General features: G+C 51.4%; 1 protein-coding gene across 1 annotated transcript; it reads left to right on the top strand.

Annotated features, from left to right (window-relative positions):
- The first annotated feature begins 123 nt into the window (after positions 1-123).
- MORN5 (MORN repeat containing 5) lies at positions 124-9,553 on the top strand. The gene is made up of 4 exons (XM_035016659.1): positions 124-170; positions 3,309-3,456; positions 8,789-8,920; positions 9,516-9,553. Exons 1-3 carry the CDS (start codon positions 124-126, stop codon positions 8,882-8,884), a joined length of 291 nt encoding a protein of 96 aa, XP_034872550.1. The 3' UTR covers positions 8,885-8,920; positions 9,516-9,553.
- The last annotated feature ends 5,155 nt before the right edge of the window (positions 9,554-14,708 follow it).

Raw genomic sequence — 14,708 nt, 5'->3', positions numbered from 1 at the left:
TGGAAGGTCCGCGGGCGCTGGGGGCGGGGCTTCGCGTCGGCCCCGCCCATGTAGGTTGTCATAGTGAGACAGGACGCAGTGAGACTCCAGGATCGCAAGGGCTGGAAGCTAGAGGCTGACGCCATGGAGTACACAGGGAGCCAATATATTGGGGAATATGTAGACGGGAGGTAAGGGCCTCATCTGATTCACTATGTCTTGAATATCTGTGACTGGGAAAAGACGGCTGCCTTTTTGCCTTTGCAAAGGACTCTGTACCAGACACTTTGACAAACTTTATTCCTTTTAACCTTAAGGACAACACTTCATGTAGGATTGTTTATTCCCATTTTACAGTTCAGGAAAATGAGACCCAGTGCAGTAAAGTGCCTTGCTCAAGGACACATATCTAATAAGCATCAGAGCTGAGATATATTCATTCCATATATACGTCTGTGTTTGCTATCTGCCAATTTTAGATACGGGGATAAAAATATAAAAAATGTCGAGATCCTTGCTGTCATGGAGCTTACAGTCTAGCTGGTGTACTGCCAATAAGCAAAGAAACGAGAAGATAATTTCAGATAGTGGCTTTGCCTCAATCTTCCCCTCCTCACAGCAACCCTGTGAGATAGATATCATCCTCATTTTGCAGATGGGAAAAGTGAGGCTCAGAGTAACTGTGTAACTTGCTCAAAGTCACCTACTTGGCATTGGGCAGATCAGGGATCAAAACCCAGGTCTGACTCCAAAGCTCATGTGTTTTCTACTATGGAACCCTGCTGCTGAGCTCCTACAGAGGACACATCCAGTTGGGGCAGTCCTTGAAGGCTTTCTGGAGGAGAAAATATTTGAGATGGGCCCTGAAGGTTGGGTTTTAGGTGAGTAGAGATGCAAGGTGAAAAATGTTTCCAGGCAGAGGGAACAGCATGAGCAATAGTTCAGAGGACTTACAAGGGGAGGAGCAGGCTGTTCAGTTTGACTGGAATGTTGGATGTGTCTAGAGGAGAGTAAGAGCCAGCGCTGTTAGGGTGGCTCTGTGTTCTGGCATAGAGAGATTTGAGTACTGTGCACAATTCTGTGAATGGGGGGAGCCACTGATAGATAGCTCCTTGGTAGGGCTGGACATCAGGAAATCTAATTTATTTCATTTCTGTATCCCTCTTCATAGCACATATGTCACTCAGTAAATGTTGGCTGAATGAATGAATGAATGAATGAATGAAATTGTATCCTCACTATGGATTGGAGTCTTTATCTCTTTGTTCTTTTTAACTTACTTTTGATTTATAATGAAGGCTTTTTGCCTTGAGTGAATAAAAGGAAAATGGGAGGGAAGGAAAGAGAGAGGAAGAGAAGGGGAAAAAGGAGGGAGGGAAGCAGAGTAGAGATGGGGAGATCAAATCAGAGCCCATAGCTGTCTTAGTAAAAGGCAGCAGGACCCTGGACCAAAGCAGAGGCAGGGGGGCTGCAGGAAAGACAAAGATGTGGAAGTTTGGGAATTTTCATTGCCAGGACTTGGCAACTGATTGGCTCCCGGTCCCACTCAGAGACTGCCTCCAGTCCCAGCACAGTGCCCAACTCTAGGCTTTGTACCATTTGTGGAAATTGAGAACTCTGAGGAGGGGCTGCTTTGGAGGAAGAGAGGATGAATTTCATTTGGGGTGAGCTGGAGATGTCTGTAGAAGGTCTGAACACTGACATCCAGTTTGCAGTTTAAAAAAAGGGAGCGGAGTCTAACCTCAGAGAAGGGTTTTGATGGAGACAGAAATGGTAGCTGTGATTTCAAGTAAAGACATAAAGGAGAAAAGGCATTCTGTCACCTCCCATGTCTTGCAGTAGAATAAACACAACATCATGTTTGAGCTCTTACTCTATTTGGGGCATTCTGCTATTGTTTCATAGCTACTATTTCATCCAATTATCTCAACTTTGGGGAGGAGTGTTGTCATTATCCCCATTTTACAGATGAGAAACTTAGGCTCAGAGAGGCGAAGGAGCTGGCCCAAGGTCATACAGACACAGAGGTGGAGCCAGGCCTGGCTCAGGTTTGGCGGCCCCAGGTCTGCATGGCTCAGAAATTGTGCCTTGACCACAGACAGCGCTCTTCTGCTCGGGGCCTTGCCTCTGGCATCTTCCTTCATCCCCTCGGTCAGTTCCCTTCATTCCTTACATAATAGCTGTTTACAGGGCACCTGTTTGCACAGAATCATGATTCTAAGAACTGAGGATGCCAAGGTCTTCCTCTCCAGAACTTTGATTAAATAGTGAATATGAGGAATACAATTACAATGCAAGGCAGAGAGTGCTGAGCATCCAACAGAAGTACAAACAAAAGCCTGAAGAAGTTCAGGCTGACTTCCAGCCAGTGGGGGAAGAATAGAGAAGGAATACAGGAATGAAGAAATGAAGGAAAGGATAATTCTTCAGCACTCACTGGATGTCAGGCCCTTTACTAGGAAAATCATTATACATTATCTGGGTTGATCTTAGGCATTAATCTCAGCCATGTCACACATGAAGTAAGTGGTCAACTGGTCAAGCTGGCTGTCCTTGGCTTGGGCTCCTGTAGCGGCCTGCCTCCCCCTACATGACAATTCCCACATCTTCTACAATTGCTTAATTGTGCCTCCCACTAGACCATGAGCCCCCTTGATGGCAGGGACAGCATATGCCTTCATCACTGCTGTGACCTTGTTGTACCCAGCAGACCAAAAACTCAGCACGTGCGGTAGGTGTTGATATGTAGTAGCCGCTCTGTAAATATTTGTTGGGAAAAAAGGAAGGAAGGAAGGAAAACAAAAAGGTTTAGGAAGGTCTCCAAGACGATACATCTAGGAAATGGTGAAGAAAGATTCAGGCCTATGTCCTCTGTCTGAATTTCATCCTTTTCCCAATTCTCTACAAGTGGTGTAAAGGACAGGGGTGGGCTGGTCATGGGGGACAGGGAGGACACAGAACCAGCTGCCAGGAAATCTGGCCCAGATCTCTGCTTCCCAGAGCTTACTGTGTGGCTTTGGGCACATCCCTCCCAACTCTGGGCCTACCAAGGGCTGTGTTATGGGATGTGTGAACCCCAGGACAGCCTCTAGGTGAGGGGGAAGACAAACCAACAAAACTCTGTGCCCCGTCCCCCACCTTCACCAACACAGACCCTCTCATTTTGGAGTTTTTGAGGGAAACAAAACAAAATGTTGTTTTTGAACAGAATATTACTGGGACAGTAAGCCCTGAGGACCCCGAGGGTGAGGGTCCCACTTGCTCTCTTATGCCAGCTCCGATACCCCGGCTGCTAGTCACAGTCTACGGATTTCCCTTTGTGCTTGCAGGATGGAGGGCGTAGCCGAATACATCCTCCCTACCAAAACGAAATACGTCGGAGAAATGAAGGACGGCATGTTTCATGGCCAAGGAACCCTGTACTTCCCCAGCGGGAGCCGCCATGATGCCATTTGGGAAAAGGGACTGGTCGTGAAGGTGATCAGCCTGGGGAGGGGAGGTTGCAGAGGGCAAAGCCTTGGACAGGAAGAGCCCCCACTGCAGAGCACCCCGACCTCTCCATCTGGTGCCCACCTCCTTCCATTCCCCTGCTGCCCTCCAACCGATCTCCCAGGGCTCTGGGATCTACTCCTCTGGATCCAGAAGGGCCCCTGGAGAGGCCATGATGAGTTTGAATCCTATTGTGCCACTAACTAACTGGGTGACCTTGGGCCCATGACTTCCCCTATAAACTGGGGACAATAGTTGTACCTCATATTGCTCCTGTAACAAATGACTATAAACTCAGTGCCTTCAAACAATAGAAATTTATTACCTTACAGTTCTGGAAGTCAGAAGTCTAAAATAAGTCTGTGGTGCTGCATTCCTTCCAGAGGCTATGGGGGAGATCCATTTCCTTACCTTTTCCATCTTCCAGAAGTTTCCTGCATTCCTTGGCTGGTGGCCAGGCATCAATCTGACCTCTGCTTCTATCATCACATCACCTTCTGTCTGCTTTTGTCATCATCTTGTCCTCTATCCCTCTGACCCCCTTGCTTCCCTCTTACAAGGACCCTTGTGATTATATTGGGCCCACCCAGATAATCCAGGAAAATCTCCCCATTTCAAGGTCCTTCACTTAATCACATCTGCAAAGTACCTTTTGCCATATGAGGTCAACATTTTTACAGGTTCCAGCCGGTAGATGTGGATATCTTGGGGGGGACCTTCGTTCAGCCTGCCACAATAGCCCCAGCCACCGCCTGGGACGGTTGTGAGTGTAAATGAGGTGGTATCTCTAAGTGCTGTGCTTGGTACCTGGCATACAGCAGGCACTCAGTGCTAGGTCTTAGTACTTCTGCCACCACCTCTGCTGCTATCATAAGTCATCTAACCCGTCCAATCCCCCCTGGGATTTATGGGCCATGCATACACTTCAGGGGGTCAGTAGAACCTCCTGCTTTATATGCAAAAATTTCTGTGTATCTGGGACTGTGGTTCTCTCTGGGGAAAGACCTACGGCTCTCATCGGTTTCACTAATGCCCACCTTAAAAAGGTTAAGGAGCATTCCTTGTTTTACAGCTTGGAGAATCTAAGCCTCAGGAAGGGGATGTGACTTACCCAAGGCCACACGGTGAATTAATAGTATCGGAATTTCCACCTACGTTTCCTGATGCCCAGGCCAATGCGACCTCTGCGTCCCGGGGATTCCTTCAGCCCTGGGGCAGCAGAAGCAGAATGTACATGTGTGGACAAAGGGCTGTGGCCGGTGGCTGTGGACCGTTTTAGCTATGACTGAATGCTTACTCCGCGCCGGGCACTGTGCCATACGCTTTGCCAGTACGGCCTCATCGAATCAACCCCGTTAAATATATACCGTTAGGGGGCAGTTTTACAAACGAGGAAACCGAGGGTGGGGTCATCTGCCCCGCGTCGTGCGGAGAGTGGCCACATTTTGAGTGCTAGTCACAGAGCCCAGCCCTCTAGCTGTTCCTTCTAACCGTCATGGCCCCCCCCCCCAATAACTGGGAGAACTCTCACTGCTCCTCTGTGGCAACGGGCAGGTGAGGAAGCCACGTCTGGCCATGACACTCGTCCTTCTCGGCAGAAGGGCTTCCTCCACCGGCGCGCGTGCTCCTTGTCTTCCAGGGCACGTACACCTTCTCGGATGGGCTGCAGTTCGACGCCCAGCACTGGCATTACTGCGACAGCTGCGATCGCAGGTTTTACACCGAGATCTGCCATGGCTTGAAGCCTGCAGGTACCGGGCACCCTCCCTTCCCTTCACACCCAGACCGAGAGGGAAACGAAAGGCAGCCTTACATAAGGGGCCACTTGAGGCCCATTTGAGGTCACCCGCAGATCTCCACCGTACCAGCGGGGGGACCACAGGCAGGGCATGCACCGCTCGGTGCCTCGGTTTCCCTCCTGCAAAAGGGGACGATAGCATCATCCACCTCGCAAGTCTGTTGTAAGTAAGATCATGCACGGAAAGCGTTTCCAGCAGGGTCTGGAGCGCAGCGGGTGCTCAGCCCATCTGAGCTGTGGAAACTGAGCCGCCCCAAAGGAGCATGTGCCCTGTGTACCAGGCTCCGGCTGAGGTTCCGTGTGATGCCTGTCTCACAGAATCTCCAGATGACCCCGTCACGCCTGCCTTTCTGGTCCCATGTTGTAGAGGAGGAAACCGAGGCTAAGGACTCCAGACCGGCTTCCCAGTGGTAGAGCTCCCTGGGGGGCCCAGCTCTTCCTCTCCGTGTCCCCTGTATCATCAGAAATGGTGTTCCGTCACCGACAGTGACAAGTGGGCCTAGACTCTGGATTCAGAGAGCAGCCACTGAAGGGGCTCACGGGTGTTTCCAGGGCTTGCGTGCGGTCAGCTGCACCTCAATCAAGAGCATAGGCATTGGCGCAGCCGAGACAATACATCCAAAATGACAAATGGGAAGATGACTGTGCAAACTATCAGAATCAATCCTAACTTATGACATGTTATGGTGGAGTTGACAGAGCCTGGAACTGGAAGGTTCTGGGTTTGAGTCCTCAATTCTCTCTCAATAGCGGGATGAGCCTGGGCAAGTCAGCCTCCATAAGGGCAGAAAGCTCCAGAAAGCACCCAGGTTGGAGTCAGGCAGACCCGAGCTCAAACCCTGGCTGTGTCACCTTGAATCAGATAGTTGACCAGGTGAACCTTCTCTCCCTTTGTCTCCTTTGTCAGCTCTTCCTCCCCCCTCCCCAGTTATTAATTTGGGGGTTCCCAGGGCTCTCTGGCCTTAAGCCCTCTTCCATAACATTCTGTACCCTCTCCCTAAACAAGCCGATTCACCTCTAAGACTTCGTTTATACCATCAGCTTCCAAACAAGGATCAAAATTCCCGAGCCCCAGTTTCCTGCAGCCAGCTCCCCCAACACCTGTATTTGGGACCCTTTACCTTGTCTGCACGGAACTCATTCCTTTCCCCACCAGCTCCTTCTCTCCCAGGGATTGCTCCCTCAGAGACTGTCACCCCATCCACCTGGATGGGCCGAGTCCTGCCTTCTTTCCCCATGCACAAGCAACCACCTGGTCCTGTGGATTCTACCTCTTAAATACATTCCTTCATGCGTTCATTAAATCACCGTTGACTGAGCACCCCATGCACCACACGGGGTTTCCTTCATCCACTCTGGTGCTGCCCTGTCCCAGACCTCCATACTTTCCCCTCCACTACCTAGTCTCCTGAGATCTAGGTTTGACTCACTCTGGGAGCAGTCACTTTCATCTTTGAAGAACATGACTCTGATTGCCACTCTCTGCCATCCCCACCCCTGCCACATACTCTTGAGTGCCTCCTTGCTACCCTCATGAGAAGGTTCCAAACTCTTAAAATGACTTGCATTCTCTGGCCCCTGCCCCAGTGCCCAGCCTCAGCCCACACCACCTTCCCCTCTTGGATTTTCTCTCCTCCCTCGCCGTGCTGGCTCTATCTTTATTCCTTGAAAAGGCCACGCTCTTTCCTGCTGTTCCCTCTGCTGGGAGGCTCTACCCTCTCTCATCACCCAAATAACTCCTTCCCAGCCTTCAGATCTCAGTGTAACGTCCCTTGGTCTGGAGCCCCTTTCCTGAATTCCCACACGAGGCGAGGTCTCCCTGTGGCATACCACAGAGCAGCCAGGGCTGGTTCCCAGAGCTCTGTCATGAGTGCACAGCGTCTCTTCCCATGCCACCTGAGCTCCGTGAGGGCGGGGGCTCTGTCTTCATCACCCCTGTGTCCCCAGTGCCTGGCACATTGCTTGGCACTTAGTAGGCGCTCAGTAAAGAGTTACCCAGGGAGGATAATACTGACATCACAGCAGGGGGAGATGGGGCATGGGGGGTAAGGCCATAACATTAGATTTCCTGAGCACCTACTCTGTGTCAGACACTGGCTGGTCCCCAGGGGACAGTCTCTGCCTTCAAGGAGCTGCCAGTCTAGATCCCCCTTGAGAACTTTGTCCGTGGCTCCTCCTGGGTTAGTTATGACAGGGCCTGGACTCTGTCATGGGCTCCTCACCCCAACAGAAGCCTGTAGGCGAAGAGAGAGCCCCAGGCCTCAGGCCTTCAGCTGTCACACAGCGGCTGGTCTTGTCAAAGGCAGGGCTCTGCCAGGCTCACGGGCAGTGCGGTGACCCTCCCCGCATCCTTCCTTCTCCTCTGGCGACTCCCAACACGGCAACTTCATCCCAAGTACCCGCTGCCTTCCCAGGTCCCCAGGCACTCGGCAGGGCCCTGCAACAGCTGCTTCTCGGCCTCAGGGGCAGGGAGAAGCTCAAGCAGCCCCTTCCCCAGCAGCATGAGGCTCCGGGGAGAGACTGACCGGGAAGCGCTTGGCATGGAGCGAGAGCCCAGTAACTGTGAGCCAACAGGGTGCACACGTGCAGAAGAGCGCCTGGGTGCAGGACCGGACCCTGCACCGGGAGCAGGGTGCTATGCTTGGTGGGCAGCCAGGCCTCAGTCCAGAGAACAGGGAATTACAGGAAACGCAAGTTAGAACGAACCCGAGAAGTTATTTATTCCAACCTTGTACCCATTACTCAGGCCTCAGCATTCCAAGATATACAACACACAGAGCAGTGTGACCTACAAAGTGCACCAACCCCTCTTGAGCCCCTGGTGGTTCCAATGTCAGCAGCCTAACGCACAAGTTTCGCAGCTGCATGCCTTGCTGCTTCCTAGCTGGAGAGTCTGGGGCCAGTTACTGGACCTCTCTGAGCTGCGGTTTTCTCCTCTGTAAATGGGGCCCCAGGGTTGCTGTGAGAATTAAGTGAAGTAGTAGGAGTCAAGCGTTTAATGAATTTCCAGGCACTGGATAAGCACTCACTAAACGACAGCCATTGTGGTAATTCTGGTAAGAGTCAAGGTTGATCCCTGCCCTCCTGACCCATTTCTTCCTGCTCTTCTCCTTACACACGCCTCGCCCCACCAGGTTTCCTGGGTGAGGCCTGATGGCTCACGTCTGGGCTCTGCCCACCCCTTGCATGCCATCCGTCCTCTAGACACGCCTTTCTGTCCACACGGCCGACTGTGATGCATCCTCAGGGTCTCTTTGCCTCCAGAACCTACGCCTGTGTCATGGTGTCCCCAGAAATGGAGGATGGGGTCAAGGGAACAAGTTGGGGGTCTAGTCCCCAAGCCCCTGCTCCCAGAGCCATTTTCAGGAAGCTGCTCTGGGGCACTGCTCCCATTGCTTTTGCTCCACGCTCTGAAGAGGGAACGTTTCGTCACATGGGCAACCGGACAAACATGGACTTGAGGGGGACTGGGTCTCGGTTTGGCCTTGGTGGCCAGTTAATTATCCATTGTACCCTTTCAAGGTATCTCTCAACTCACCGACATGGACCCACCTAGAAAAATCCCTCAGGGCTGTTATGACTGTGGAGATGGCTTCTATAACCCGGCCACGAGGATAGTCAAGGACTATAGGAACCGCTTTCTGAGAAATGCAGGTATGTCCATCCTGACACGCCGGGCCGCGCGTTTTCTCTTCTCTCGCCCACACGTAGCCGTGCGCATATGTTGGTGAGAAAGAAACTTTTACTGACAAAAGACAAAAATTATGATCTGAACGGTTCACAGTCGGGAGTTCTCATGGCTGATGAGTCTCTATGTAGTCATGGAGTGAAGCCAAGGACAGTAGTGGTTAACTGTGAGAGCACAGGAGGGTAGCACTAAAAGGATTAAACTACAGATTTCCGCATGCTTTCCTTTGACTGGTATTTAATGAACACTGTGCTAGATGCTGTGCTTGGTGTGGGCAGCAAAGCTGGGCAAAGCTAGACACAAAACCCCTGTGCTTCGACAGATAGCAGACAAGTACCAGAAAGGGTTGATTGCGTCGTCGGAAAAGCACAACGAAAGGGGAAAACATGGCCCACAATGGGGGTGGCGGGGAGGTAATGGTGGGGAGTCCCAGAGAGGAGGGAGTGATGCTGTGGGAGCACAGAGAAGGGGTACCTCATCCAGAATTGGAAAGTCAGAGGGTTTCAAGAAGGAAATGACAGCTAAAATGAGACCCAGAGAATAATTGGGAGTTGATCACAGGGAAAAAGGTCGAGAAGGTGCGTGATAGCATGTGGTCCAAGAATGCTGGCTGGCCCCTCAGCCAGGGGGAGTACCTTGGAGGATCCAGAACTTCTGTTGGTAAGTGAATGCAAGCTGATCAGACTGAGACTCACAGTAACCAAACTCACAGGAGGCCAATGTACACATTAGAACAAGAACATTTTCCTTTAGCATGGTGATTCCTAACCTTTCTCTTTCCTAGAGTCACAGTCCCACAAGGAATAACAAGAACTATGCACCCTCTTCCTAGAAAAATGGCCACATGTGCACACACACAAACATACATGTTCACACACACGCACACGCATGCACATTTTGCATATAGTCTTTTTTTTTTTTTTAAGATTTTATTTATTTATTTGACAGAGAGAGAGATAGCGAGAGCAGGAACACAAGCGGGGGGAGTGGGAGAGCGAGAAGCAGGCTTCCTGCCGAGCAGGGAGCCCGATGCAGGACTCGATCCCAGGACCCTGGGACCATGACCTGAGCCGAAGGCAGACGCTTAACGACTGAGCCACCCAGGCGCCCACATTTTGCATATAGTCTTAAGAGGGTTCTTCTAAAGACCCGGGTCAAGAAACTCTGCTCTAAAATGAGAAAGAAACTGCCAGGGAGACCAGGAGGCCCGGACCGGCTGATGAGAGCCTCCTCTCCCTACAGGGACATTTACTCGGTGAGTCAGTGGTGATCAGAAAGTTGCCTTTGTAGGGCTGGAATAAGAGCAAAGGGGATTGTCAGCTGATGTGGCTGAACGCTGGAGCTGAGAGCTCAGAGGGCCCTGAGCCACTGGTGCTCCTGGAGGAACATGGCAAATGCTCACACTCCCAGTCCCCTGGCAGTTTCTTTAACGACTTCCGGTTTTCCATTAACAGAGTAGACTGTGTGGAACACTAATTCTTCTGGGCATTAATAGGCTCACTACGAAGTTTCTTGATCAAGGAAACTGAAGAGATGCTGAGTTAAACAATGCTAAACAGTTTCATCTATTGAAGGGCTTCCCAGGGCCATTCACATGCTAATATACTTTGTGCTTTTCCTTCCCAGCACTTATGTGAACTGTAATTAAATCCTCATTTGTGTGAGTAGTTGCTGAACATCTGTCTGTCTCTCCCCCTAGACTGTAAGATCCATGTGAGCAGGAACCCTGTCTCTGTATCAGGCAGAGTCCAGTCAGGAAAACAGAGAGAATTTAATATCAGGAGATACTGGAGAACTGAAAAAGCAAAAGGAGGGCACTGAGGGAGCAGAGAAAGTTACTGCAGGGAGCAGCGATGCCCCCCTTTTCTGGAGGGGAAAGTCTGAGGCTGGGATATTAGAACCTAGAGGGTCGAGAGGGGGACCCCCAGAAGGGGCGACCCAGACCTCTGAGCAGGGCCCACTGCCCAGTGGGGCCTCTGGAGAGAGAGCCTATAAAGCTGATGCTAGGAGCTGGGGGAAAACTGGAAACTGGAAGTGAATCGGCCTTTTGCTGACATGACACTGACAGGAGCACCAAGCCACCCAGAAGAGAACGTGTCCCCTCTGCCTCCGCGTGCATGCCTTACAGCATCTAACTAGGGGTCAATCGGCAGAGCAGAAATGTCAGTCGTGTGGTCCCGGTCCCGACTGCAAAGTGAGAAGAGAAGTGCAGGTTTGGAGCTGAGAGTAGCCTCATCCCTGGCACGGTGCCCCTGCCCTTTGGTTATTGGTCAGCATCCACACACACTCTTCTGTCCTGCAAAGATAACATGTGTGTGTGCCTTCCTGTGTAACTGGTTGCAAGTATCCTTCATACGAAGACAAAGATGCTCTCACTCCCTCCAAGGGGGGAGTTCCTGGGGGCTGAAGGGCGATTGAGCAGGGGAACTCATCATCTGGCTGAGATGTAGGGTGTCAGTCAGGAAAAAGGGACCGGAAGTGACGGGTCTTAAAGAATGAGCAGGGATTTCGTTAGCAGGCATGTTGGGGAAGGGCATTCCAGGTAGAGGAACAGTACATGCAAAGACACAGAGGCATGAAAAAAAAAAGGCAAGGCGTGACTGGGGAATCAGAAATTGTGGCTCCCAGAATCCTCTGGGCAAAAGCCGTGCTTGGTTAAAAAAAAAAAATTGAAAATGTATGATGGGATGAACAGAGCACTGGGGATTTTTAGAGCAATGAAGATACTCTGTATGATACATGGTCACCTGCTCCATGTTATTATACATTCATCCGGACCCGTTGAATGTACTACACCAGGGTGAACCCACCTGTAAACTTTGGATGACTATGAGGTGTAGCTTCAGCAAATGTACCACTCAGGTGGAGAGGGTTGATAATGGGGAGGCCACGCAGGCGTGGGTGTAGTGGGCATACCGAAAATCTCTGTACCTTCCTCTCAATTTTGTCGTGAGCCTAAAACTGCTCTAAAAAAATAGCCTTTGAAAAATGCATCATGAGAATGGAAGGCCATTCTTAGGAGGTTCGGAGAAGGACGGACACTGATGGCCATTTGGTCAACAAACATTTATTGACTAGTTGCTGTGGATCTGACTTTGGGTTTGGTAGCATCACAGAGTCTTCTCTCAGGGAGCAGGAGAAACTGACGGCAGATCCGAGTTGCCACAAGGGAACGTAGTAGGGATACCTAACCTGGAGGTCAGGGTCAGCAGGCCAGGGAGGTGTCCTGGAAAGAGTAAGATCTAACGGGAAGCCTAAAGAAGAGCAGACAAGTGCAGCAGGGTCGGGAAGAGTGAAAGGCAGAGGGAGCAGCATGTACTAAGGATAAGATGGGGGAGAACACTGCACATTTATGGGGCTACAAGTAGTTTGGGAGCAGGAGACAACAATATGTCAGGGCAAGAAGAGCAAGAGAGGAAACGCAAGGGGTGGGAAGGGGGAGGGCAATAGGTTTCCACCAAGGGCAGTGGCAGAACAAGGGAAGGTTTCGGGCAGGTAGAGTAGTAACTGAATCATCATTTAGGGATTTCTCTGGCTGCATATAGAGAAGGGGCCAAAGGGGGTGAGACTAGATAGGAAAGATGGCGAAATGGCAGGAGAGGGCACCCGAAGGGCCTCAGGCCCCAGTGTTGTGTGCCAGAGACCCAGGTTCCAGGTCCTGGCCCAGCTCTCGGGCTGCCTGCTGGCTGACCCTGGGCCAGCGCCTTCCCTCTCTGGGCCCCTCGCTCTTCATCTGTAAAATGAAGGAGTCAGACTGGATAATTTCTAGGGTCCTTCCAACCTTAAGAGTCTACGATGGAGGAGAAAGGTAGCCAAGGGGTATTTTGGTCCTGAAATTATAGGACAGTTGGAGTTGGGAGTGTCCCGAAAACCACTAAAAGGAGTCTCTGTTTGTGGCCACCTAGTCATTACCTTTGACTCACCTCACCCTGCCAGGGACCGATTCGGACTTCTGTCCATCTCCTGTTTTCTCTGGGGCCCTTTCTCCCCTGCATTCTGGTCTGCCCCCATAAACAGTGCTTCCTGCTGGCGTCCTGAAGGTGCAGGGCTGCTGGTGATGCAGGCCCGTGGTGGTGTCTGAGGCCATTCCAGGAGAAACAGAGTGGCCTGAGCTACTGCTGTTATCCAGGACATGCCACCTGGGTGGGTCAGAGCCGGGGACACTCTTTTTATAGGAGGCCATGGGCTGGGGCACCCGCAGAAGGGTCGCCTTTGGTTCACCTTCGGGCCTCTCCGGACGGCCCCGGCTCCCCCCCTCGCCTCGCCCTGGCTTCAGTCCCCAGGCAGAGAAGCTTGCTTTAGGCCTGCCTGGAAAACCTCAGCCTGCTGAACTGCCAATGGCTGAGTGCCAAGCACACTCGACAAACCCGGGTTTGCTAGACTTGAGCTTGGACAATGCCTTTCTTACCTGGGGAGGATGGTACCTGCTTGCTGGATGGTGGTGAGAATTCAAATCCAGCCTTCCACTCATCAAAAAGCTTCTGAGTGCCAACAGTGTGCCAGGCTTTGGGGATCCGGGCCGGCAAGGATCTTCTCAGACCGTGGCTCGCAAACCTTTGGACCCTGACCTGAAGTAAGCAACCCAGCACACACACACACACACACACACATTTGTGGTATTCTTTGTACATAAGATGTACGAGGATATTCTCTATTTTTTAAAAAATTCTGGTTACTATGCACTAAGTGGATTTCACACCCCCCGTAAGGATTGGGACCCAGCATCCTACCATTGATAGATCATTGTCTTAGGCAGCCTTCCCTGACCAACCTCTTCCCAACCCCTCTCTCTCCTGCACCGTTGGTTTAGATGTCCCTCCTCTGTGCCCCCACGAGCCTCCCTAACAGCACTGAGCCCATAACTGTACAAGTATCTTTATTTGCCTTACTCCCCCACTAGAATAGCAGCTTCTTGAGGGCAGGGACCATGGGACTATGTCTGACTCATCACTGGATCCCCTGTACCCCACACAGGTCCCCGGGCATGGAGCTTATTAAATGTTTCTGGAAGAAAGGCAGGTAGGCAGAGGACCTACCTACAAGCCTCTCCTCCTCTTCAACAAATTTTATAAAATTCAGTCCCCGGCACCTAATAGACAACTTACTATTTCAAATAATAAAAACAATCCATTGTGCTTCTCCGCACCTCTAAGTTTTCAAAGCTGCGTAAGCTTTGAAAAGCTTAAAAACTTCAGCGTTAAGGGTCTCAAACCTGTGACCCTCTGGCCAAATCTGGTCTGTGTCGTTTTTGTTTGGCTGGCCCCATGCTTGAAATTGCTTGCGTGTGGTCGCCTCCGTGGGGCACGGACAGCCCAGGTCCCCACCTCTCCCTGCTGTCCGAGCCCCAGCGGTGTCAGTCATTTCTGATGCCCACCTTAACGCTTCTGCACTCGTGAGCAGTGCATCCCCTGGGGCATTCCCACGCACCCAGTGAGCTGGGAACGGGTGAGGCCTGAGATCAGGGAACTAGGGCATGAGTAATGAATGACAGACTAGTGAAGGTGAGGCTGGATTCAAACCCACTACCATCTTACTGCAAGGCCCATGGTCATTCTCCTGCAATCTGCGGCTGCCTCTGTTGGGACCATAAAACCACCCAAGGCAGCAAGTCGATGCAGGCAATATTCCAATCAATACAGCAGACACAAAGCAAAACAGAGACGGAGTTAGGACTTGCCTCCCATAGGAGGCTGGGAGGGGTCAGAGAGACAGCCTGGTGTGGTGGTTAAAAGCCCAGGATCTGCAATCCACACC

Source organism: Mirounga leonina, unplaced genomic scaffold (assembly GCF_011800145.1).
Source record: "Mirounga leonina isolate KUSES-001 unplaced genomic scaffold, KU_Mleo_1.0 Mir_170, whole genome shotgun sequence".
NCBI classification, from domain to species: domain Eukaryota; kingdom Metazoa; phylum Chordata; class Mammalia; order Carnivora; family Phocidae; genus Mirounga; species Mirounga leonina.
The sequence above is the reverse complement of the archived record's forward strand: the minus strand, read 5'-3'. Positions and strand labels throughout refer to the sequence as shown.